Consider the following 27,136-nt stretch of genomic DNA (forward strand, 5'->3'; position numbering starts at 1 on the left):
GGTTACTCTAGCTATAGATGAATGAGTTTAATTTCAAGTCATTTGATTATAATTATATTTCAATGAAAGGGTGAATAAAGTCAATAGAGAAAATGTAGCTTTGGGAATTCAGTACAGCCAGGGCTCTTGAACTGTATGTACCACAGCAAGCAAAGCAGCTAGAGTAAACAGCCTTAGACACAGACAAGAACATTTTCCTGCACTGCAATTTGCAGAACCACAGGACAATCCAGAGAAGTTTTTCATTCAAAGAAATACAAGAGTTCCCCCTTTCCTCAAACCTAGAAAAAATAAGACTATTTTCGATAAAGTGGGAAATATAGAGGAATCTGAGTTCTAGTCTGGGGTTCTGTCCCTCACTCTTCCTATATAACCTTGGGTTTACCTTTCAGAGACTCAGTTTCATTATCTGTAAAGTGAAAAGACTGAGTGAGATGAACTTTAAGGTCCCTTCCCACAGAAATTTTCTATGAGTATTATCCCCATCTTATAGATGAAGAACCAGACAAGTAGTGGGAAATGCCCAAAGTTATAAAGCTACTAAGTGATAAAACTTTAGCTCTCTATTATTCCCACTAGACCACATTGTCTCTGACATTAGGCTCTACCACTGATACACTAGGGAGTGGGAAATCCCATTTTCTGAGTCTCCTAAGCATAAAACAAGTATTCCTATTTCCTATTTTCAGTAAACCTGAGTTTGGGGATGTGTGTTGGTCTCAGACCAGGTCATTACTTCGGCAAACTTCAGTTGCATGACTAGAACAAAGCTTAGCATCAGAATTCCAGCTTTCACCACCCACCTCTCATCTTGTTCTCCTACAAAAGATAAGGGGATGGGGGCAGGAATGGGAGACTCTTCTTCATACATGTACTCAAAAGTCAAAGATATACAAAGTCTTGGGTATGGTACTCCTTAATAGGCAAATAAAACACAGGACAACTGATGCTGAAATAATAAATGGCAACATAGGATAAGAATTAAAAATGACCTCAGAGGACATTTGGTCCAGCAACTTCAATTATTATGTCAGTTAGGGAGCACAATGGGTGGAGTGCACCTGGAGTCAGGAAGACATGAGCTTAAAGCCAGCCTCAGATACTCAGTCATACAGATACTGTGTGACCCTGGAGAAGTCACTTAATCTCTGTCTCATCTGTAAAATAGGGATAATAAATGCACCTACCTTCTAGCATTGTCATGAGGATCAAATAAGATATATTCATAAAGTATTTGGCGAACCTTGAAGAACTATAAATGATGATGATGATGATGATGAGTTAGCAGTGGGGTGAAAAACTATCTCACTTCATCTTAGCTCTAATATTTTACTTAGAAAAAAATGCTTCTTTCAAGAAATCGATCAAATGATCCTAATTTGTCCAACACCATGTTCATTTATTGAAAAGATGTTGAATAGCTCTCATCTAAATCCGAAGAGAACCTGAATTTGGGGATGTGTGTTTGATCTCCTCAGACCAAATCTCCAAGTTTCGACAACAGGATCCTTATTCTCCATCAGTCTCCCTGTGGTCCACTTTAAATAATTGCCAGGTGGCCTGAAATTCCCTTGCAGGTGGTTTTCTCACTCCAGAAAAGTGGGCATTTGGTACATCTCTGTACCCATGGACAGAATCCCTTGGCTTTCTGAAAGGGTAAGTTGCTGAGGGTGGCATGTATAGCACTGTTTTTGGCAGCCTCCACCTTTAGCAGGGACCAGTCTGCTGTAAGCATGGGATATAATAAAACAGACCCTATTTGTGTTTGCTCCATTGGCCTGTGTGTGGTAGGTAGTGGTGGGGGAAAAAAATGAACACCTAAGTTATTTTGAAGTCTTTTCCAGAATTTGGTGGTGGATTATGGAGTTTTAACCAATCTGTATGGGGGAGACTATTCAGGTGAAAGACATTTTTTTAAATACTGTATAGTCTTGGCAGCTTGGTGGTATAGTACATAGAGTACCAGCCCTGGAGTCAGGAGGACCTGAGTTCAAATCCAGCCTTAGTCACTTGATACTTAATAGCTGTGTGACCCTGGACAAGTCACTTAACCTCAATTGCCTTGTCTTCCCTCCTCCAAAATAATAATAATAATAATAATAATAATAATAATAATAATAAATAAAGATCTTAATAAAAATCTGTTAAAAATAAAATACTGTACAGTCTGAGAGAAGATGGCATCAGGAAATAGGAGATTTAGAAATATCATTCTGGATAAATGGTCATTGCCATGAGGATGGTGGTATTACCCTATGAAGGGAGTAAATCTGTTAGAAACTGAAGTCTAGCCAGTATCACAGTGACAGAGTCATTATCGGGGACTTTCAGAGCCCCTACACCTTCATCAGGGTCTCTATGTGCTTGTGCCAATCTTGACCTCAAATGTAAAAGCCAGACATTCTACATTCAGTCAAGCTACTAGTAGCCCTGCTGGATTGAATTCTACATTCTCATCTGCCCAGGGTGTCTGTCTAGCTAACAGAGCATCATGAGCCAGTAGTCTTTAAACTGTACTGTGACACTACAAAGAGTTCATTCTTTAAAAAGCCTTTAATCTCCACTGTCCAATCAAAGGTGACCCCTTCAGGTTTTCCTTTCACAGAGACCAATTGAACCTGATCTTTAAAGAAAGTAAAAGTCTGTATTTTGAAGGCTAATTCAGGCTACCCATAAAGGATAATACTTTTACTGTCCTTTAAAATGAAAAGCAGTACTATAGAGGCTCAGCTAGGTCCCACAGATAGGCTGTACAGTGAATGGAAAACTGGAATCAGGAAGATGAGTTCAAATTCTGATTCAGACTAGATGTGTTACCCTGGGCAAGTCAATTAACCTATCTGTGACTCAGTATCCTCATCTATAAAATGAGGGAACTGGAGTCAGTAGGCTATAATATCACTTCCAACTCTACGTTGATGATCTTATGGAATTATTACTATATCTACTTCAGCCTCAGGGGCATGGAGGGTATTAGGTATACATGGTGATGGCAATGGGATAATTCTTCTTAGATGCTACCTCAACAGTAATCTTTTGTATATTAGATACCTGCCCTCCAATACTCTGTGAGCATTCATCTGGGTGGACCTGTGTTTTGGCCCATCCTGGCGAGCCACAGATGCTCTAGTTCTTTGCACTCCTGGTTGGTTGCTTGGCTACCGTGACAGCGAGACTAGATCAAAGACCCAGACTGAGCCAGAAAGAGCTGTCCATTCTGTGGGTGATAAGAAGTGAGGAGAGATGATTTCCAGTCACTTTGCATATGGCCTTTTTGTTGTGATGCAATCAGCATCACTTCTCTCTTGAATTTCCAAGGGGGTAAAGGTGATTTCTCCTCCTTACTTCTCCCCAGTCCAGCAGCCTTGATGTTTGCCTACACATAGCAACAAGAATTTGAGTCTGCCTAAGGGACCATGAAACTAGGTGGACCTCCAATCTTAGTCTGCCTGACTTCTTTGAATACAGATCATGAAAAGTTTCCAAGGGAAGACAGGAAGGAACATTCACCAAGCACTAGTTATGTGCCAGGCATTTTACTAAGGGTTTTGCAAATATTATTTCATTTCATTTTCACCACAACCTTGAGAAGTAGGCATCCCCATTCTACAAATAAGGCAGACAGAGTTGAAGTGACTTGCTCAGGGTCACATGGCTAGTAAGTATCTAAAGCTGCATTTGAACTCAGGTCTTCCTGACTTCAAGTCCAGGGATATATCCACTGCACTATCTAGCTGCCTGTATAACCTACAGAGTAGGCTCACCCAAGTCACTCATCTTCTGTGACACAGGGTCCTTATCACAGGAACCAAAAGACCTCTCAGGTCATGCATGCTCCCTAGGAAAGGAGTCAGAGCATGTGTGGCCCACCAGAAAGGACCAGAGGGCAGGCTTACCTCCATACATACTTCATGGAATGGTACCCCCTACATTAAGAAAGATATCTAAGGACACCAGACACCTCATAGCACTACTGTTCTATCACCAAAAAAGTCTAACCTGATTTTAGTTCACCTTATTAATGCATTCAGCACTATAGCTAGAATATAGTTTAGGAAATATGAATTCAAAGATTTTCAGTGACCTTCTTTTGTTGGTTGTGTACAGACAAACCCAGAGCAGAAGAGAGGCTGGTACCTCTTGTTAGCACTATAGCCTCAACAGCTACTTCCTTCATGGCCTGTTCAATTGCCCTGCCTCCTTAATTGGGCTGACATCTACACTGTCCCCTTTTTTCATATTTTCTTCCTAATTCAAAGATGACAGACAGACAGATAGACGGATGGATGGATGGACAGACAAATGGATGGATGAATAGATAGTTGGAAAGGTTGATGGAAAGAGATTTTGACGAATCTCATACTAATTTTTTTTTAATTTATTTTTACAAGCATTTATTATCTCTTCCATCCAACCCTTTCCCCCCACACATGTCATTTAACAATAAAAAGAAAACAAAACCCTCATAAAAATATACATGGTCCAGAAAAAGTTTCCACATGGGTCAGACCTAAAATATATATGTCATTCTTCATTTTAAGCCCCTCGCCTTTCTGGTAGGAGGTTGGAGGTATGATTCACCTTTAGTGCCCTGGACTCAGGGCTTATCATTGGATTGATAGGAGTTCTAAAAGCCTACAAAGTTGTTTTTCTTTATAATGTGGTTGTCATTGTGTAAATCGTTCTCCAAGCTCTGCTCAATTTACTCTGTATCAAGTCATAAAGAAGTTCCCAGTTTCCTCTAAATCTGTTGATTTTTTCATTTCTTCTAGCACAATAATATCCCATTACATTTATATACCCTAATGATTTAGTCACTCCCCAAAAGGTAGGCTCTGTTTCCTTGTTTGTTTCCAGTTTGAAGCTACTGTGAAAAGAGCCTCTATACACATTTTTGCATGCAGAGGTCCTCTTGCTTTTTCTTTGATCTCTTTGGGGTACAGGCCTAGCAGTGGTATTGCTGGGTCAAAGGGCACGGTTCAATGTTCACACTTATTTCTTTGTACGTGGCCTATAACTAAACCCAGGTTATCCTACTGATTTCCATGTCACAGATAGTCCTTTCATTTCTCCAACAGCCTGTAACCAAGCGGACCAGGTGCTGCCTCTAGAAATCATCTTGAAAACATCTCTGAGGCGCTGGCTGGCAAGGTTCTTACCTTGCTTTCATTATTATCTTTTACTAGCAGTGAAGTCGTTTCTGATGACAGTGTCATATAATACTACTTCAGAAAAGGAGAGCAGTTCTGAGAAGACTACCTGGAGTGAGATGGAAATTCAAAGGCACCTGTTTCTAATCCCAAATAATCATCTAGGTATAGAACTCCGGATCAGGAGTCAGGAAATCTGTTTTATCAGTTTATTCTATGAACTGGGACAACACATGTCCTCTTTCTAGACCTCAGTTTTTCCAGTCTATAAAATGGATCTCACAATCCATGCTCTCCCTTAGAGAGCTGTTCTAAAGCTTGACATAGATCAGAAAACATTTTGTAAACTCTAAAACACTGCTCACATGGAAAGGGTTTTTATTATCAACATTACTGGCATTATCATCAGTGAAAATAGTACCACCTGCTCATGGTTTTATAATTCATAGCATATGGATATATGTATCCATATATATCCAAAGCATGGGGAAGAAACTTGCTTTGAGCAAAATCATTTTCCTGAGAGAAGAAATAATCTTATCCTTAAAACCAAACCAGCCCACCTGTGTAAACAGTCCTCTCAGTCATCTACCGTAAGCCTAATGATTATTCAGGGAAATGAGGTTTCTTGAGATTTTTATGAGGCCAGAGTATTTGAACTGGGAAGGACTAGATTGCTGCCCTGTGCTGGTTACCAGAACAGTCCTTTCTTCTGTCCTTGGCCTGGAGTGATGCAGTGAAAAGAACAGGGATCTAAGGACCTGGGTTCCCTCCGGGTCCTGCCATTTGCTCCCTTTGTTACCCTATTAAAGCGAGTCATTTAATAACTCTAAACCTGTTTCCTTATTTTTGAATTGATGGACTCCAGGAGGTAGGTTAGATGATTTCAGGCCTGAATCTAAAGACTGCCAACCCAAGGGATTCACTTTCTCAGCTCTGCGGCTAACTAACTATACCACTATGAATTGTGGGTGGGCATGTCACTGGGGCTTTGGTTTTCCCACCTGTAAAAATGTGGATTTAGACTAAATGATCTCCAAAAAAATCTTCCAAGTTCTGGAGTTTTATTGTTTATGTCCTAAGGCAGTTTCCAATTATAAAGTGGAAGATTGGGTAGTTTATTACATTAAACTAATAATATACCATAGTTAGAAAATGATCCTTTGAGTACAAAGTCTGCATCTGCAGAAAAATTACAATTGATCAGGAACTGTTTTAAGAAGAACAGACTCTTCCAGAGAAAATGATGCTGTATGTTTTGTTGTAACTGATAATATAAATTAATGAGCGGTTGGCATGGAATTTATCTTGGTGTAGCAGGATTTGAAATCCAGAACCCTCTGTAGAATCACCACTATTTTCTGTTATTTCTAAATAGCCTCTGTGCAGAGTGAAGCTGTTCAGGAATGAGGCAAGGGATAGATGGATTTATATACTGAAGGGGGTCCTCTGCCCTAAGACTGTCATTAGTGGTCCTTCTCATTCTTCTTTCTTCAGCTTCCTCTTTCCCCATTCCCTTTCTTAGGTTCAGGGAACAACAAACTCTGAAGTGAACTCAAAGATTTTTTTAATCCAAGTCCTTCTTCTGACAGATGGGAAAATCCAGGTCGTGATTGGGGAACTTTGTTAGCAAAAGATATATGTGAGAAGCAGACAAGTATGGTGATCCAATAGCCTACTGAGTAAGTCATCAGTCCCTAAAGCTGAAGACTGAAGGTTCAAAACCCATCTCGGTCACACTATAATAAATTCCAAAGGGGAACTGATTACTGAAATAGAATTGTTAGGAACTAGAAGTGATAGGGTGCAGAAATAATCATTTCACCTTAGAATATTATAGAAAAGATGAGAGAACCCTGGAGTAGTTTGACATACTTACTAAATTTTGAAGAGTTCAGTAAAAATCCCATGGATTAAAATTCTACAAAGGAAATCAACCTAAGATAGGCAGGGGCAGAAAGATCTCAATAGTGAAATTCTGACAGTACAGAGAAACAGTTCCAGTAAGTAGGAAAAGTTATTGAAAAGACTAATATAGAACTCATCAACCAATCTGGAGTTGTAATACATACATTTTAAATGTTATGTATATATATATATATATATATATATATATACATATATACACATATACATATATACATATATATGCATGCATATTCATATATATGTGTATATGTATGTGTGTATACATGCATATATACACACATACATATATACACATATACACATGTATACATATGCACATATACCTATGAAGGAAGGAAAGACATATAGGTATATAACTTAGAATTTTAGTACAAAGAGTACTGTAAGTCCAGAATAAACTGAAGTTGATGATGAATCAAAAGGATAACACCAAAAAAGGGATTTTTTAAAAAGTATATCGGAGAAATAAAGAGTATCAAAGAAAGAATAGACCCATTTCTTGGGGTGTTTGGGATCATGACAGTGGTCAACAGAGAGAAGGAAGAACTTACTCGGACTGTATTTTACTTCTGTTCTATTCTATTTGCCAAATGGACTATTACTTGGATCGAGAATAGACAAAAATATATATCTAGTAGAAAATGTAAGTTCCAGATAAATAAGTAGATAGTAAGAAAGGACTTAACTGCCCTTGATGATTTCAAATCACTAAGCCTAGATGATCAACCTCTCAAGTTACTTAGAGAACCAAAGGTTAGGAAGGCTTGATCTTGGAAAGCTTGCGGATAATAGGAAAGGTCCCACAGGACTGGAGAAGGGTAAATGTCTCAATTTTTTGAAAGGGCTGAGGGTTGGGGAGATAGATCATGAACTTGACTCTAATACCTAGAAAGCTTCTAAAATCATATTACTAAAGGGATGATTAGTGGCCATATATAAAGGGATACAGTGATCACAAAGAGTCAACATTATAAAAATACTTGACCTAAATTTTGGCAAAGAATTTGACCAAATATTCCACACTATCTTTAGAGACATGCCAGAGAGAGATAGGCTAGAGTCTAGACAATAGTTCATTTTGGAGGATTCAGGAGTTGGTTAAATGGCCAAAACTCAAACAACAGTTATTAATGGGTTGGTGTAAATTTCAAAGAAGTTTTCATGGAGATGCTCCAGTTATCTGTACTATCTTATTAACAACTTTTAATGACTTAGTATGATAGCCACAGATGATATACTTTCCAAATTTGTAGATGAGATGAAACTGGAAAGAATAGACAATATGTAGTAATTGGAATATAATCTGGACCTGTGACTTCATTGGGATGGGGAGTTTCTGGATAAAGAAACTCCCTCTACCAAAGTAGGTCAGCATCCTCTCTGCAACTAAGAATATTGACTAAAATATTGAGAAGTCAAGTAGTTTATCCAGGGTGTTGTGGGACAAAATACTGGTAGAACTGCAGAAATGGGTTGGTTTGAGTCACACACACACACACACACACACACACACACACACACACACACACACACACTACCACCCAAGGATCTCAGTAGCAAAGAAGTTGTGCAATAGCCCAAGGTAGTTCAAGTTGACTTTTGCCCTAGGTACATTAATTTGGGACCCAGATGTGGGTCATTTGAGCAAGAGAATTCTTGAGACTCCATATAGCTGCTTTGCTCATTGTCTTATTTTTATCTTCCTACAAAATGCTTTTTTATTCTCTTGGCAATATCTTTCACCTGGGAGTATTTAAATTATTACTATTAAAAGAATTATTTGAACTTTCAGAAACTGAGTGACCCATAGCATGATAGAGAAAGGACCTGAGGGACCTAGGCCTTCCTGGCTCCAAGGTCAGATCTCTATCCACTATGCTATATTCCTTTTGGCAAACCCATCAGAGGACAAAATTAGTATCCATAAAGTTCCTATAATGCTGGACTAAATGCTTGGTTCAAAAAAAATCAGTTTCACCAGTACAAAATGTGACTAGGTAGTAAATGACCTAAAAAAATATTTCAAGGTTTTAGTAGACTGCAGGCTCAATGTGAGTTGATCATGTCAATAGGCAGCCAAAAAAAAAAAAAAAAAAGCCAATGCAACCCTAAGGTGCATTAAGGAATATAGTGTTCAGAACTAAAGAAGGAAGTAATAGTTCTTCATGAATTCTGCCCTGATCAGGCTGCATCTGGAGTATCGTGTTCTATTCTAAGTGCCACACTTTATGAAAGACATTGAAAAGTTGTAGGGCATATGGAGAAATATGATGAAAGGACTTGAGATCATGCCTTATGAGGACTGGTAAAAGGAAACAGAGATGCTTAGGCTAAATTTAGAGGCAGGAAGGACCTCAGAAATCATTGACTCTAAACTTCAGCTCTTCATTTACTTTTTTTATTTATTTAATTTTTAATTTGTGGAATAAAACTAGCATTTCCATAACACAATATAATTTTTTTTAAAAAAAGATGATTGCACATGAAACTGCAAATCTATTTTGTATGTATTATGTTTCCAAGGAGGAAACTGGGCTGCAAGGATTTGGCCAGGATATACATAGATAGTAAGCTGCAAATCCTTGAATTGAATGCATTTTCTGGACTCATCCCACTACATCATGCTGCTTTTTAGAAGAGAAGTCTCATGGAAGACAAGAACAGGTGCCAAGTATGTGAAGGGTTCTCAAATAGAAGAAGAATTAGATGTGTTCTTTTTGGCCACAGAGGGCAGAATCAGAAGCAATGAATAGGAGTTGTAGAGAGGTAGTTTTAGTCTTGATATAAGGAAAGATCTTACTAATCATTAGTATCTTACAAAAATAGAATAGACTGGTCCAGGAGAGAGTGACTTCTCCATCAATGGACATCCTACAGGAAAGTTCTGACAAACACTTATCAGGGATATCAAGGAAGAGATTCTTGGTTAGATGTGAATTGGACTTGGTGACCTACAGACTCCTTCTTAGAGTCTGAGATCCAGAGATTTTGCCAAGTAACTTGGTCAAAGTCCCATATTGAGTTAATGGCAAAGCTAGAACTAGGACCCAGATTGTCAGTCTCTTCGTCAAGTCTTTATAATGACCTGGCTACAGTGGTGTGCTGGTAACAACCAGGTCTTCCCAACCTCTAAAAAATGTATGCACAATGCACTTTTACGTCTAACCTTGCATTATTAACATTTCATCCATCACTATCTTAAGCCTAAACTATTAACAAAATAATCAATCCAGACTTGATCTGTAGTGTTTGCTGATTTCTGAGGTGTGAATACTCATAATGAAAATTTAACAATGGGCTCTCGGGACCCTATACAAACTGTCTCCAGGACACTCTTCTCCTACTGACTCCCTAACCTCTGTCCATTCTGCTCATCTGGAGCCTTTGACACTCCATCCTTAGTGTTACTGGGTTCTGAGCAAAGAAAAGAATAGGACCTCTGGATCTAGCACTTAGCCCCAAATCACCCCTCCCACTGCTCCTATTTGGATCTTCTCCTTCTGTTCCAGCTATCAAGCTCTTGCTGTGGCTCCTGAGATGGTCCCTAACCTAACTGCTCTGGTTGCTTTGGCACCCTTTGCTAAAAAAACAAACAAACATGCCTTTGCCTTATTCCTCATGTTCTAATCAATTCCTAGAGCCTCGGCATGCACTTTGGCCCATGACTATGTTACCTGCTATAACAATCATCCCTCTCTCCATTCCAATTCACCTTTTACTATGGGGCACTGGGCCTGAATCCCCTGACCTCATGCCTCTCTCCCTGCTACTGTTACTTGCTACAGTAGTTAGTGGTACCAACCCCTACCAGTCTTTCCCTGTCTCAGTAAGTCTAGTCTCTGGGTCCTGCTCTAGTTTGGGCTGCAATAGCTGAACCTTGACCCTGACTCTCTTTCTATTACACTTCAGTCTTCGTTCTCCAAATTCCCTTCATCTTTCTACTTTACCACAACTTATTTTTCAGGCCTTCCACTACCTGACTTAAGGCACCACTTTCTCCTGTAGATGGGTCTGTGTGCGTCAGAGGTGTCAGACAAGTAACCTACAGGGTCACATTCAGTCCACAGCATCCCCAAATGCAGCTGAACCAGATTAAAAGGAAATTGGGAAATATTTTATGAATTAAATTAAAATATAATGAAACATATTACATTTTAAAGCAAAATTAACATGGGACTCTTGGCAAGCCTTATAAATGGGTTAGTGCCCCCCCCCCCATTTATATTTGAGTTTGATACCACTGAACTAGGAGGTCTCTAACCCATGGTCCATTTGGGGCCAGTAGTTTCAGCCTCACAGACTGGAAAAAGACTACAATTTTCATCAGACTGAGAGGCCTCTGGTTTTGGCAACATATCCTGCTTTCCAAAGGGCAAGAATCTTCTGAGGCCAAAACCAGGCTCCACCCACCTGCCCCCCTTCCCCTTTTCCCTTTGTAAATATCTGGGAATCCTCAGTAAGCTCCCAGCTAACACACAGATAACCACAAAACTGCCCAAAGCCAGCAAATTGTTTCCATATGTCTCTTTCATTTGATCAGAAGGTTTCAGTCTTTTAACATTCTGAAATGGAGGTTGTCCTTGATGGAGCGATGGTGGTGGAGGTTTGAGGACGCCAAGGGAGAGGGGGAGGAGCTCTACACCACTCTCAGGCTGAGCTGAGTGGAATGCAATTAAATTCCCACCAACACCCAACACACATGGAGGCTTATAATCTGCCTGCCCCATGGATGCTGAGTTTGAGGAAAAAGTTGGACCAATTTTAAATGTTGCATTTGGATACCACCAGGGAACGCATCAGCAGCAGGAGCCACTGGGGGAAGTAGAGGGTGGAATCAACAGGCTCTTTCATACTATGAAGCCGGACAGCTAACAGCAAGGAGCCTGAGCCCTCACTGAGAAAGGTAAAGGGATGGGAAGGACTGACCAAGTTGAGGGATGCAAGGTGCCCAGCAGCTGATCAAAATCTTGCTCATTTACTCATTTGAAGCTGGGGTCCAGGGGTTCAGGCCTTGGCTAGATATTGAAGCTTGGTTCAAGGTGGGGCCCCAAAAGGATTATTCATTCTTTCTAGAGCTGAGATTGACAGTTTGGTCCCTATCCATAGCCTTGTTCCATGTACACTTCTTTTGTTATATCTGGTGCACACAAGTGAAGATGGGCCACTTATTACCCCCCATTTGGGTACAACAGCTGAGGAACACAATTGCCTAATCCTGAGCACCTCCATTTTGGAGGAGACTTATTTCTTCAGATTCCTGGCATCCTGATTCCAAGATCAAGTGTGACTGAGGTGGCATTCCAGGAAAGGGGTAGGGGTTTTGTTTTAAACAATTAGGTGGGATGCACAGCCAGAAATGCACATGTCTGGGAAGATTTCTTGCCCCCCTCAGAATAGGTGCTGATCAAGGGGAAATTCCTGCAGATATAGGTATATGGGTAACTGTGACCCAACAGGAAGAAACAGAAACAAGATGTGCTCTCTATTCTAGCCCCCCAGATTTCCTTCTCTGCTGTGACACATGTCATGGCAGTGGGCATGTCATGCCAGGAGCTAAGCCAAGGCAGACAATAGCTCACTTAAATCTATGAAGCTAGATACCAACATAGAAGTCCAGTGATGTGTATCGGGGTGCTTGAGGAGTTGGCTATTTCCCTCTGTTCTTTCCTCCTTTTCTGGGCTGCTTCAGCCCTGAATAGAAACCAAGCAAATCCAAAGAGCATCTGAATCACCCGTGAATCACTCAACTTTGTTGCAAGGCAGAAAGAGGGAGCCTGGACTCTGGCCCCAGCTACTCTAGCCTGCCTGGCAGCCCTGGAGCTCTAGCATCCTCAAGGCGAAACTGACTCATTTTTGCAAGAGGCTGGTGAAATGGTAGTCTTTGTAGAAGGGCCATCCAGAACACATAAAGGGCCTTCCAAGTCAGGACAGAGAGATTCCTGGCAAGCAGGGATTACTTGGGCTGTCAATGCATCTAAGAGGGAGTTATAGGAGGAGATACAGAAGCATTCTTTGACTAGGGGGCATTCTTTGACTATCATGGGTTGGCATTACTGGTTCACATACAAATGATCATCCTGCCAACATGAAAATGAAAACTGATAACCTCAGATCAGGAGGATCTGATGTTGCCGACGGGGCAGTAGGGATGGGTTATCCTAAATCATCAGCACTCTTGCCTGGTTGCCCCTTTGACCAAAAACACATTTTTGATGTAGTTGAATAGCATTTCAGGCTGAAAATGTACAAGTGGGGTCCAGGTTAGAGAATAGTCTGTGATCAGACTGTTTGTTATTTCTGTTCCATCGTTTCAGTCACGTCTGACTCTGAATGACTCCATTTGGGGTTTTCTTGGCAAAGATATTGGAGTGTTTTTCTCATTTCCTTTGCCAGTGGATCTATTTTGACAGGCAATTAGAGACTAAGTGACTTGCCCAGGGTCACAAAGCAAGGAAGTATCTGAGACAGGATCTGAACTCAGTTCTTCCTGACTTCAGGCCCAGTGCTCTTCCCACTGAACCACCAGCTGTGTATTTAGTCCTATCTATACCAGAACAAGGATGGATCCTCTCTACAACATTCCCAACTAATAGTCATTCATCCTCTTGCTTGAAGACCTACAGGATGAAAATGCATCCCATTTCACTTTTAGGTAGCTCTGTTTGGAGACAGCATAGTGTACGTGTGTGTGTGTGTGTGTGTGTGTGTGTGTGTGTGTGTGTGTGTGTGTGTGTAGATATAGATATTGACTTGACATCAGAAGACCTGGGTTCAAACATCAAAATTCCTAGATCTATCCTATCACTCTAGCCTAGCGAAATCATTTCTAATGTTAATTATATCATCTAGTATATTAGTTGCCTCAGCAGATTTGTGTCTTCTCATTTGATATGCATGAAATCTATGCCTTCATCCATGTTACTAACATCGAAAAGAACAGGGTTAAGGACAGATCCCTTAGGCATCCCACTAAAGACTGCCTTCATGTTGATATCTTTCAATGACTAACCAGTCCTGAGTCTATTTTATTGTTCTGTTATGCATTTCACATCTTTATACCTTGTTTACAAAATTAAAGTTGTTATGAGAAAGTGACATGGATGCTCCCTTAGTGTGATGCTGGCTCCTCATTCAATCTCTCACTTGCCTTTGTTGATGCCTATAACTCCCAGGTGGAGGAACCAGAGACAAGCAGAGTCCACCACTCTCTCCTTTCACAGGTGGGGCCAGACCAGGTTTTGCTGGGGGATGAAAGGGAACCTGCTCAATACTATTTTCTGATTGGTCCAAGTGTTAAAAGTCCTAGGGGAAAACTGCTGTCCAACATCTATTTGTGGGGTGGAGGGGATTTCATGACCAAAGATTAGTTACCTCTGAGTAGGGTCTTGCTCTACCATGGTGGGACTTTTGATAGAATGTGTTGTTGAAGTCATCTTGCAAAGGTGAGGGTGGAGACAACATTATATGTGCTATGCCCAAAGTAATTTGTATACCCTTTGTGCTTTCCAAATTTAAAGCACCTAAGTGACTGAAGTCCTTGTGGGCAGAAGCCAGGCTCTTTCTGATGGCTTCTCTCTTGTCCCAAGGAACCTCAAATTGAGCTATAGGTGAGGTGGGGGCAGAAGTTTCTGTATAGACCACCTGGAGTTGGCCTCCAGCTTTTAGGATTTAATCCTTCACATCATGGAGTAGAGGAGCTTTCAAGATTTCGAAGATCTGCATGATAAAGGGAACATTTTTTTCCTTCTCTCAATTATAAGAGCCTAGTCTGGCCATTTAACAGTGACAGGAATGCTCTGGACATCAATGGCCATGACAATCCCACAATCCTTTGCCCTGATCTGGAGTCCAATTCTGGCACCACAATTTAGAAAAATAATAAAATCATAGATCAAGAGATGGAAAGGGACTCAGGTTATCCATCCTAGCAATCTATCAGTTATTTATTAAGTAGCTGTTATTAAGAACCTACTAAGTGCCAGACTTTACACAAGTACAAAAAATAAAACAATCCCTACTTGACAAGTAGTTTGTGTTTTTGTGAGGGAGAAAAGCATATATGTGAGAATATAAAGCATAAATATCAAGGGAATAAATATACAGAAATGTCATATTTTGTAATACATAAAATGTTATATATTAATATATAATCTATGTAATATATTTGAATGTATTACGTATGTGTATGTATGTATGTTGACACTGAATGACTTGTCCAAAACCTTACAGGCAGCGTTAGAGGTAGGAACCTAGGTTATTTGACTCTCCAGTAGATGCTTTTTCCCCTATAGTGAGGTACAAAGCAAACTGTAGTACAACCAGTAGAAGGTGAACAAGATAATGAGGAAGCTGGAAACCATGGTGTCTGAGGACTGGTTGAAGGAACTGGGGATACTTACAGGAGAAGTACAAATCTCCTTTACCCAATCATGGGAGAGAAATAGCTGTTGGTAGAGGGAGAAAATTAGGAGTTGGGGCCAGATAACAAAGCTGAAATGTCTAAAGTACTGTCATAAGGAAGATGGAAATAGACATATTCATTTTTCAGCTCCAGAGGAGGAAACCAGGAGCAACAAATGGAAGTTGTTGTTGTTGTTGTTTGTTGAGTTGTATCCAATTCTTTATGACCCCATTTGGGGTTTTCTTGGCAAAGATACTGGAGTAGTTTGACATTTCTTTCTGCAGCTAATTTTACAGATGAGGAAACTGAGGTCAACAGAATTAAGTGACTTGCACAGGTCACACAGCTAGTAAGTGTTTGAGGACAGCTTTGAACTCATGGAGATGAGTCTTCCTAATTCTACCCACTGTGCCACTTAGCACAGTGGAAGTTACAAAATGGAAGTTACAGGGTGGAAAATTTGTATTCAGTATAAGAAAGAGCTCCTAAAATGGAAAGCTGTCCAAAAGCAGACTGAGTATCCAAAGTAGGGCAGATATTCAGACCCATCTTTGAGATGTCTTTGAGATGGGACTGGATGACATCTGGTCATGGAATGTTGCAGAACAGATTACATGTTCAGGTGCTACTTGGACAGGATCGCTTTCGAGGTCCCATTACCAAGATTCTATGAATCTATGTCTCAGCTCATTACACAAGTGGCTTTATCTCTGCCCAGTTAGGCAGAACTGCTCTGAGCTCCATCCCAGAGTCTGTTCCTCCACAGTGGCACCATGCTGCAGCGCATGGCAAACACCCTCTATGTCCCTGGACAGAACGAAGGATTACTTCCTGTTCTTCCTCACTGGCCCCATCCCTGGAGGCATTCTGGAACACAGCTCAACTGGCAAACAAACTTCCCAGCCACACCCTGGTCAGCCAGACTGGCTGCAGGCAGTATGAGATGAAAGCTAATAACATACTGCTACAGGCTCTTTAAATCTATCCAAATATTTTTATTTCTATTAACTGTTGATCCTCAAAACACACAATAATCCTATGAGGATAGATAGGGAAGATAGTATTTATTCATTCAGCATTTTTTAAATGCCTGTTCTAATCTATGTACTATGCTAGGTACTGGGAATAGAGATGAAATGAAAACCATCAAATTTTCAAGTTGGAAGAAACCTTGGTGAGCATCCAGTCCAATCTTCTCATTTTACAGATGAAAAAACTGAGGCTAGGAGAGAGGAAGGGACTTGCTCAAATGATGTAGTGAAAAGAGTACTAGGTTTGTAGCCAGAGGAGTGAGAAAAGCTTGGTATGGATGCTGGCTCTGCTCTTTATTACCTGTGGGACCCTGGGCAAGTCACTTAATGTCTTCAAGTCTCAGTTCCTTTTCTGTAAAATGGGGAGAGGGGTGCAGTTTTGAACTAGATGACCTTTGGTCCCTTAAAATTAGCTCTAGGGGATGCTCATCAATTGGGGAATGGCTGAGCAGGTTGTGGTATATGAATGTAATGGAATACTATTGTACTATAACAAATGATGAACAGGAAGACTTCAGAGAGGCCTGGAAGGACTTAAATGAACTGATACTGAGTGAAATGAGCAGAACCAGGAGAACATTGTAACATAGTAACAGCCACAGTGTGCAAGGACTGTTTCTGATAGACTTAACCCTTCACAGTAATGCAAGGACCTAAAACATCCCCAAAGGAATCGAGGCAAAATGCCATTCACATCCAGAGAAAGAACTATGGAATCAGAACTCAGAATGAAGCAGACTATTTTCCCTGGTGTTATGTTTTGTTGTGGTTTGGTTTTTCTCATGGTTTCTCCCATTCATGGTAATTCTTCTATGCAACATGACTAATGTGAAAATGTGTTTAATTAGAATGTATGTGTAGAATCTATTTTAAGATTGCCTGCCATCTTGGGGAGGGACAGGGAGAAAATTTAAGACTTATGGAAGTTATTGTTGAAAACCAAAAATAAATTAATTGATTTATAATTATTAAAAAAAAACAAACCTAGATCTAAATCTATGATCCCCAGATAGTAGAATCAGTGGTAGAGATCAGGACTTAAATGGTTCCTTTTGCATTTAGTTGCAGGGTTTGTTTTCCTTTTTCAGTATACTACCGGTCTCCAATTTTTGTACTGTAACTAAAAACACTGGCAGATGATTCTTCTCTCCTCCTCCCTGTTCACTTGGGGGTCTCTCCCTTCACAACACAAGAAAAGTAACCTATGTAGACACACACACACACACACACACACACACACACACACACACACACGGAAAAACCACCTTCAGTCAGTCAGATAGATATGCATATCTCTCCTCTCTCTGTCTCTCTCTGTTTCTCTCTCTCCATATGTATGTGTGTGTATATTATATCATCATGTATATACACAAATATATTTTTCTGGATCTCAGAAGAAAGAAAAATAAAGTATTGAGGTACAGGAAGAGTTGTCCATGAGAGAGGTTTAGATCAGATCAGTCTCCTTCCTCCTTATTTCCTCCATCCCTCTCCCACCAAGTCTGCTGCTACTAAGCAGTCACTGAGGAGTACCCTGAAGTAAATGGACAGATTTACTGCAGTTTCCAGTCTGCAGAGATCTCCTACTATCTTTCCATGGTTAATGTGTGCTTAGGTGTTGTGTTTTAAGTAGGAATGATACCTCCATAGTCCAGAGCTTCCCCAGACTGTGTTAGCTCCTAGAGAAAATATTTTCTATTACAAACAGCAAAAGACCATCATAATCTTGAACCCTTATTTTTTTACCACTCTGAATCTGGTTTCTGTGTTTCTTTCCCACCTGCCCCCCAACATGCAACACCCATCCCTTCCCTAATAAATATTCTTCATCTAGATTCCATCAAGGGCACCAGAATCCATTGAAAATAATGTTGATTTAGAGTCAGAAGACCTGAGTTAGAGGTCTAACTCTACCACTTACTACTTGTGTGACCTTAGAGTAATTACTTAATGTCTTTGGGTATTTCTTTCTTCATCTTAAAAAATGAAGGGGGTTGGACTAGGAGAACTCTAAGTTCCTTCTAGTTATAAATCTAGGCTACAACAGAGGAAAGAGTGCATGGATTTCAATTCAACATAAGGAAAACCATGTTGACAATTAGTTCTATGCTAAAATGGCATGGATTGTGTAGAATAGGGGGTGGGGGTAGGAAGGAACGGGAGTCCCATCAGTGGAGGTGTTTTTGTAAACAAGGTTGGGCGGCCAATCAGGGATTGTCAAAATATTTGTCAGGTATTGTCAGGGAGGTTAAAAAAAAACAGCATCAATGCCATTATCTCAGAATCATGAGTATTCAAGTGGCAACAAGGGAACTTAAAAAAACAAAAAATCCTGTAACTATCTGTCTTCCTCAAATGCAATTAGCTAAAAATGATCAGATAGCTGGTTTAATAAGTGGTTATTCCCCCTGAATCCCATGAGGCAAAATATGTCATGAGAGCGATGGGAGCAGTGTAGGATTTGGGGGTCATTGGTCAAATTGTGAAGCTAACCAAATTTCTAATGCCACTTTCAGTGTATCTATCTACCAATCCACACAGAGCTTATCATGTGTCAAGCACTAGAGATACAAAGACAAAAGCAAATGAGACCCAGTCCTCAAGAGGCCTACCACCTAACTCCTACGTAGAGCTGTGTCCTTCAAAACCCACCAGTCCTTTGTCCATATCCTTGGAAACCTTTCCCTCTGCTGGGTAGCTGGCTGATCTGATAAATTAATAAACACCGAGGCATTGGTGGTTGATGTGTGTGTCATTACTTTAACTTTGGCCACCTGGAGACCCAATCCCTTCCCCTTATAGAACTAAATCTCTAATGGTGAAATTTCAAGCATCGCATCAATATTCAAGATTATTATAAGACAGGAAAAACTGTCTCAAGATGAAGGCAACTCCCTATTCTACCAATGTATAAGGATAACCCTGAGTTTCTGATTAGCTAGATAACTACTACAGGCTTACATTTCTTTCTCTGAAGTATGGTTTGTCCATGGTCTCTCAACTGATAAGTAGCAGAGAGAAAAAGTCTGCAGGACATAGAGTAAATGAGGAAGAGGATGGAGCATCAACAGCAGGTCAACCTATGGGGCGTGAGGTTTCAGTTAAGAAAGAGGGCCTGCCATCCAGACTCAGACCCATGGACAAACTTCAAGTAGGCTTCTCTATCTTTAAAATGGGTAGATTAGATTAAAATCCCTTAGAGATCTAATCTAGTGTATTCTGTGATGATAACAGAGCTGTCAAAGGTCATTCCCAACTTTCCTCTGAATTGGTCAGGAAAGTGTTAAGGACACCTCCCCCTTTAGAAGGTCTGGCTCAGCTGGAGCAGACAGATTGATGAGTTTTAAATCTCCGGTATGGATCTTTTCCTAAGCAGGAATGAATTGTGCCCTTGTCTGACCCAGCCAAAGTCAAGTAGTGCTCCTAAAACAGAAAAATATTTGACCAACAGCTGGGCTGGGCACAGCCCCAGGAGACTAGGCTTTAGAACAGAGTATCCAGGGTTGCGTAGGCCACAACTATTCCTGCTCTTCCTTTAGAAAGAGCAGCCAGACAGGGGAGGGTTTCCCCCAAAAGCCTCCAGACAGCTATTCCCAGTCCCAGACTTGAAGACAGTACAGAATTTGCTACTGAGAAAGAATACCAAAAGTGCAGAGTTGTCTTGGGCATCGTAACTTTGGGGTCTATACCAGAAATAAATCTTTTTCTATATCTGCCAAGCTTCCATTATATTTGGGGCTGTTGAAAGATAGCACTGATCCCTCTGATAATGCCTGATGCTCAAGTGACTTATCAAAGGCAGATTCACTGGTCTCTCTGTGGACTTGCCTTCTTCCCATCCATCCCTCCCTACTCAAACACACACATAAAGGTTAGGTAGTGGGTAAAAGAACCACAGTGGATGGGACAAGAACCCATACTCCACTCTTGGGTTTCTAGTAGCAGCAATGGACTTCACTGAGCCTTCCACATTCTCTAAGTGGATAACCAAAGACAGATGTTTGTCAGTTCCCTAAACAAAGATCATGAGTCAAGTTAGTGTGCTGTGGTCCTTCTGAGTCATAAACCTAGAGCAAGAGCAAACAGAAAGGTCATCTACTCCAATTCTTTTACTTTTGCAGTTGAGAAACTAAGACCCATCATGATGGGTTAAGTGATTTAGCCAAGGGGACACAGACGTTAAGTAGCAAAGCTGCAAATCCCTTTTAGTTGTACTGCACTAATCAGATAAGGATGTGGAAGGTCTTACTGAATTATAAAGACCTGGAAAGGTGCAAATGATTATTTTTCAGAGCAGAAACCAAATGGGAGTGGGAAAAGACCTGGGTTTGTTTTCTGTGTGACCTTAGGCAAGTCGCTAAACCCCATAAGGGAGGAGCTTATCTCAATTCCCTAAGTGATGGCGCCAGATTGGATAATGAGTTATTCCTTCCAGTTCTGACCTTCTACGAATATGTTATTCTGCAATCTTATTTCTGACAAGAGTCTGTAGGGAGGGTAGGAAGATCAAGACTTTAGGGCAGAAAGCAAAGGGTACCAGCCACTGCCAAGAAGCACATTTCTTCCCCTCCATGGGCATTCCTGTACCCCCTGGCACCTCCTGTCTACTCCAGTCACTGATCCATCAGCAGCACAGAAATCTCAAGATACCCTCTTTCATGCTTTCTTCCCCAATTTAGCCCACCCTATCACCCCCCCCAACAGATCCAGTGCTTGCACTAGATGCAAAAATTGCTAGTTGTGGCTCTAACTCTGAATCTAACAGTTACTAGCCACCTGACCAAAGACAATTCACTTCCTTCTTCAAGCCTAATATTATTCATCTATAAAATGGTGCTAAAACTAACACCTTCCTTATAGTTTAACAGGATTGTTGTGAGACTCAAATGAAGAAAAGGGTATGAAAGCATTTTAGCAGTTCAAGTATAAGGGAATGCTATCACCAGCATCCTTGTTATTGGTGCTATTAGAGGTAATCATAAATCATACTGAAATAAATGAGTCCCAACTGAGGAAACCACATTCCCACTGCTGGCAGCTGAGCCACGAGGTAGAGAGAATTAGTCTCTTAAAGGCACCCAAGAGAGTGACCCAATGCAAGATAAGGTCTCATTTCATTCCCAGAACTAGGGCTTATATCAATCCCTCATGTTGAACATTCAATAATGCTTTCTTCCAAGCTCCCAAGGAAAGAGAAAGAAACCTCCAAGGAGTGTATAAGCAACACGTAATAATCACACTCTTCTTCCAGCCATTTATTGACAGTGAGCATGAGGCAGTGAGGACTGAGGAAAAGATTCTTTTGAAAATAGTAGCAATGTCTCCCAGAAACTAGAGATGCTGTCTAAGAGAGAGATTATTGGAACCTGGCACTACGTTTTATTTCTTTACAAAATAAGCTCTGATTGTGAAAGTTTATAAGATGAGAGAGAGAGAGAGAGAGAGAGAGAGAGAGAGAGAGAGAGAGAGAGAGAGAGAGAGAGAGAGAAATAGGAAATAGGGAGAAAGAGAGGGAGAAAGAATAAGATCTTTAGAATAAAAAATTATTCATTGCTTTTCAGATGTACAGTGGACTGGGTTGTCAAACCCTTTAGGAAACAGGAGTCAGTTATGCAGGGACCAGGAAGAATTTTATTGTCATAATTCCCAAACTCCATGAAGGTTTGGTTCTGGGCCAGTCGGGAATAAAGGCGATAGGATTTATATTTGATGTGAGAAGCACTGTCTGGCTAGGGATTCAGTCATCTCCTTATCATCTCTCACATTCCAATTCTGTTGTCTAAATTCTAAGGCCCTCTAACAATTGATTTCTGCTCTCCACCCCCATGATCCATAATTTCTGCAGTTCAGCGAGCACTCATAGTACTCTTATCAATGAGAAGTCCAGTGTTATCAATAAGAGTCCTCCTTAAAGTCAAGAATACCTGAGTTCATTCCCCAGCACTCTCAGGAAATGCTGTACAACTATAAATGACAAATTGAATGCCTGTCTGCACCGGTGCAGGGAATTTCCGTTCCAGGAGTTCCTTAAAAGTGTAGTTCAGTTCCAAAAAGAGTGTCTTCTGGAGTCAATGCACCATGCCCCGTAGAAAGTGAATAAAACATTGTAGACTCAGTGGATTCATGTACACAGGTTAAAAAAAATCAATTCTGAAAGCCTAGATGATGCTTACTAAGTTCAATGGAACAGTAGAAACTATAGTAGTTGATTGGAAGGAGAGTTCATTGTGGAATATTGACATCAGGAAAGGTTTCATAGAGAAGATGGGACTCTACCATGACTGTAAAGGACAGGTAAGAATCAGATGAACAATAGAGGGAAAAGTCATATCAAAGACTTTTGGCAGCTGCCTTAGTCTGGCATTCAAGGCCCTCCCCAATCTGAGTCCAAACTCTATTTTCTAATATTTTTGTCTGGGGTGGTAGGGAGGAGGTAGGAGGAAGTAGGCAAAAATCTGGGTCTTAGTTGCCTGAGATATTAAGAGGTTGCCTCTTAGCCAGCATATGTCAGAGTAAAATCTTGAACCCAGTTCTGCTCTGAGGTTGACTCCCTGAATGCTACACCAGTCTACCTTTCTCTCATTATAGCTCTGCTTCACAAAATTTCTAGGACCATTATTAATGATAACTTGCAATTGATCATTTGCATTCATCTCATACAAGAGATAATGAGGGACTGGACCAGAGTAGAAGCTGGAGAATCCTATTTGTGACATATTCTACCTGAGTAACCTTAGGAAGGTCACTATACCTTCCTTGCCCTCAGTTTTCCTATAGATAAAAAAAAGAGGTTGGTTTATGTGACTTCTGAGGCCTTCCACCTTTGTATCTATGATCTTAAGAATGGAAGAGAAGTGGAAAAGGTGGGTAAGCTGACCTCTGCCCCTCTGATCCCCCACAGTACTTACCAGGATCAAGGATCAGAGCTGGAAATGACCTTATTGATCACCTTATACAATCCCTTTGTTTTATTCATGAGGAAACTGAGGTCAGATGGGATAAGTCTGCAATATTCCTTTGGAATTTTTGCTTAGATATATCTTGCAATGCAAACCACAGAATCTCAGAACTGAGAGGGACCTCAATGACTACTTAGTCTAAAAGATACCTCAACATCCCTAAACAAGAATTCTCACCAGAAAAAGGATCTTCTCGTACTTACTTAAAGACTTGTAATGAGGAGAAAAGTCTCTGCCTATCAGGTGGTATTCTTTGCCTGTATTTCCCCACCAAACTGTAATCATCTCGAAGGCAGAGACTATATTGTACCTCTTTGCACTCCCCACAGAGTCAGTATAGGACTGGAAAAACAGAAAATACGTTTTTATAGATTAGTTAATGATTCCACAAATGTACACATACTCTTTCTGAGGCTATATGAGTGGCCAACCAGCTTGGGATAGAGTGTTGGGGGCCCACCAAATTTGTTGCCTGATTTTGGTGACACTCATATTTCCATTTCAGGAGCTGAGATGGGGTCCTTTCTCTTTATGCTGTTGGTTTTAGTTCTACATGCTGAGGCCTGGCCAGACCTGGGGCAATCTAAACAGAGTGCCCAGAAGTGTGTCCGATGCTGCAGCCCCACAGGACCCCCTGCTGCTGTCCCTGCCCCTTCCAGTAGGATGAGTAACTATCCCTCATGGGCGATGCCCCGGCTGCAACCCACAATTGACATCACCATTCTTAAAGGTTAGTTTGTGTTACCCATGCTGCATCCCAAAAAGGAGGATCCCAAAGACCTTACCCAGTAAGAAGGGAGAACCCGGATTACTTTCACCTGCAGTTTACCTCTTTCATACTCAGACTAATTAAACTTAAGGAGTGGTCTTTTGGTTGTTATTTTTCAAAGAAAATATAATTTTAATAATATAACTTATTTAATAATGTAATTTAATATTTAATGCTACAGCTTACATTTTATATTATAAATATATACTACATATGCATATATAAATAGATTTATATTATACAACATATAAATTATAACATAATTTAATATTTAATAATACAATTTACTTAATAATATAACACCAGTACGGTGTAATGGAAAGATTTCTTGGCCAGGAGAGACCTGAGTTCGAGCCATAGCTCTGTAATATACTATCTGTGTGACCTCAGGCAAGTCACTGAATTTCTAGCTACCTCAGTTTCTTCATCTATTAAATGGGGCTAATGATAACTGCACTACCTGTTTCACATGGTTATGAGAAGCAATCATTATAAATCTCAAAGTACTACAGAATATGCTCTACTAGGATTATGATTTTTTCTCACTATTCAACAGTATAGGACAGTCAAAGCCCTCCAAATCCAGAAGCATATATAGGTAGACGTTGTTGAAGACCCTTCCTGATAGAAGGTTCTAGAAAGGAAAAGAGGGGCTGGGGAAGGGGGAGGGAAGCATGAAGTTTGGAAAGAACCCAAAATTGGGAGAAGAGAGAGGCAGAGATTCTAGGCTAGTCCTTACCATAGTTCATGGAGCCATCTTAAACTAGTCCTTTCCCTTTCTAATTTGCTTTTTCCTCTATAACAGTGAGGGACAGTAGAAAGGGCCCTAGATCTAGAGTTAGATGATGTTTGTCCTAATCCTGGACACCTCTGTCATTTTACATCTTTGTGGGATGGAACAGGTCACTTAATCTTTCTAAGCCTCCACTTCCAAAATTGTAAAATTAAAGGGTTGACCTGGATCGTGTCTAAGGATCCTTTTAGCTCTGACATCCTGTGTTTTATCTGGCCTGCAGGAGAGAAAGGTGAATTGGGAGAAAAAGGACAATCTGGAGTAAGTGGAAAGGAGGGGATGCCTGGCCAACGAGGGTACAGAGGGCGAAAAGGCCAGAAAGGACAAATTGGCCTGCCAGGAAATTCCTGCAAGCACGTCTATGAAGCCTTCTCAGTGGGCCGGAAAAAGGTCCTCCACAGCTCTGACTACTTCCAAGACATCACATTTGACACAGAATTTGTGAATCTCTACAAGCATTTTAACATGTTCACAGGTCGGTTCTCCTGTTACGTGCCTGGTATCTACTTCTTCAACCTAAATGTGCACACCTGGAACTTCAAGGAGACCTACCTGCACCTGATGAGGAATGACCAGGAGGCGGCCATCCTGTACACCCAGCCCAGTGACCGGAGCATCATGCAGAGTCAGAGCCTCATGCTGGACTTGGAGGAAGGAGATGAGGTCTGGGTGCGTATGTTCAAGCGAGAACGAGAGAATGCCATCTACAGTGAGGAGAATGACATCTACATCACCTTCAATGGTCACCTAATTAAACCTACTGAGGACTAGCTGCCCCTTTTCCAACTCCCCTGAGACCCAAAGACAGGAAGATCAAGTAGCAAGTGCAGGGTGTGGTGGGACATTGGGGAACAGCTGAAACAAGAGGATCATGTATCCCATGTCTAGGGATAGTATCTGGGAAGCAGGGACCTGTAGAGACAGAAGAACCAAATGAAGTATCCACCCCACCTCCAGGGACATTATGCAGTCAGGCAGCCAGGCTGGGGGGTGGGGGGCAGAAGGGTCCAACGAACATATGGCACTCCTCATGGTATACACACGAGACTGGGATAGATTCCTACCTCACAGGTTAAGCAATCCAGGAAATTTTTATCAGAGACATGGGGTAAGGCGTTATGTCACCCCTCCTTCCCCCGAGCAAAATTAGTTGGAGCCAAGTTAGATGCACTTTTGATCCTAAGTAATTGAGTTGTCTACATAGGCACAGTTTAGCTGATCACCATTCACCTTTTCCCTTTACTTTGTGCTATATAGACCAAGATCTACAATCCTCAGAAGAATGCTTTTTAGAAACCCCTGCACAGATTGTCCATTCAATCTGTCCATCTGTCTGTCCATCTCTCTACACATACACACACATATATATCCACATATTATGTATTTGTATGTGTATATACATGTGTGTATATATATATATACACACATACATACACATATACATACACACACATGGGAAATACCATTTTTAAGGAGCTTGGGTACTGTCAGCATCACATTGGCAACAATGGCCTTGTATTGAAACTTAACATTCCACAGCCGGGAGTCTCATGCTCCTTGGCTAGAATCTGAGCTCCTCCATGGCAGGTCTCCCATTCCATTTCTCAGTCCCCTCCGCCCACCGTGTGGCTGAGCACGGACTGTAGAACTTGGGAACCAAGGGATCCAGTTGAACTGGTGCTAAGTTTCTATTGGATGGTGCCTCTTACTCATTGCTGTTCTGACTGTATAATCACTTAACGATTCTAATAAAGGGTGCTGTTTAAAGCGTCTTTGTGTTGGTCATTGGGAATCAATGGAAGGAACTCATTAGGAAAGGACAAGCAACTGCTGCCTCAGTCACTGGTTTCCTCTCTCTGGACTACACATGTCTTAGTTACTAGCCCAGAACAATGAAACCATCAGTTTCAATAGACTCAAGTAATACATCCAGTCCAACATTCTGAACACACCTTATTTTATAATAATAATAGATAGCACATAAAGCATTTAAACATTTGCAAAGCACTTTGCATGTAGTATTTCAATGGACCTTATAACCCTGTGTAGTAGGGAAGAAAATGAACATTTATAAAGCACCTACTATGTGCCAGGACCTATATTA

The 27,136-nt window shown here is 40.8% G+C and overlaps 1 protein-coding gene across 1 annotated transcript; it reads left to right on the forward strand.

Moving 5' to 3' along the window:
• The first annotated feature begins 11,638 nt into the window (after positions 1-11,638).
• C1QTNF8 (C1q and TNF related 8) lies at positions 11,639-26,804 on the forward strand. The gene is made up of 3 exons (XM_072600788.1): positions 11,639-11,982; positions 23,976-24,200; positions 25,256-26,804. Exons 2-3 carry the CDS (start codon positions 23,984-23,986, stop codon positions 25,801-25,803), a joined length of 765 nt encoding a protein of 254 aa, XP_072456889.1. The 5' UTR covers positions 11,639-11,982; positions 23,976-23,983; the 3' UTR covers positions 25,804-26,804.
• Positions 26,805-27,136: the final 332 nt, after the last annotated feature.

Source organism: Notamacropus eugenii, chromosome 1, assembly GCF_028372415.1.
Source record: "Notamacropus eugenii isolate mMacEug1 chromosome 1, mMacEug1.pri_v2, whole genome shotgun sequence".
In the NCBI taxonomy this organism is placed as follows: Eukaryota; Metazoa; Chordata; class Mammalia; order Diprotodontia; family Macropodidae; genus Notamacropus; species Notamacropus eugenii.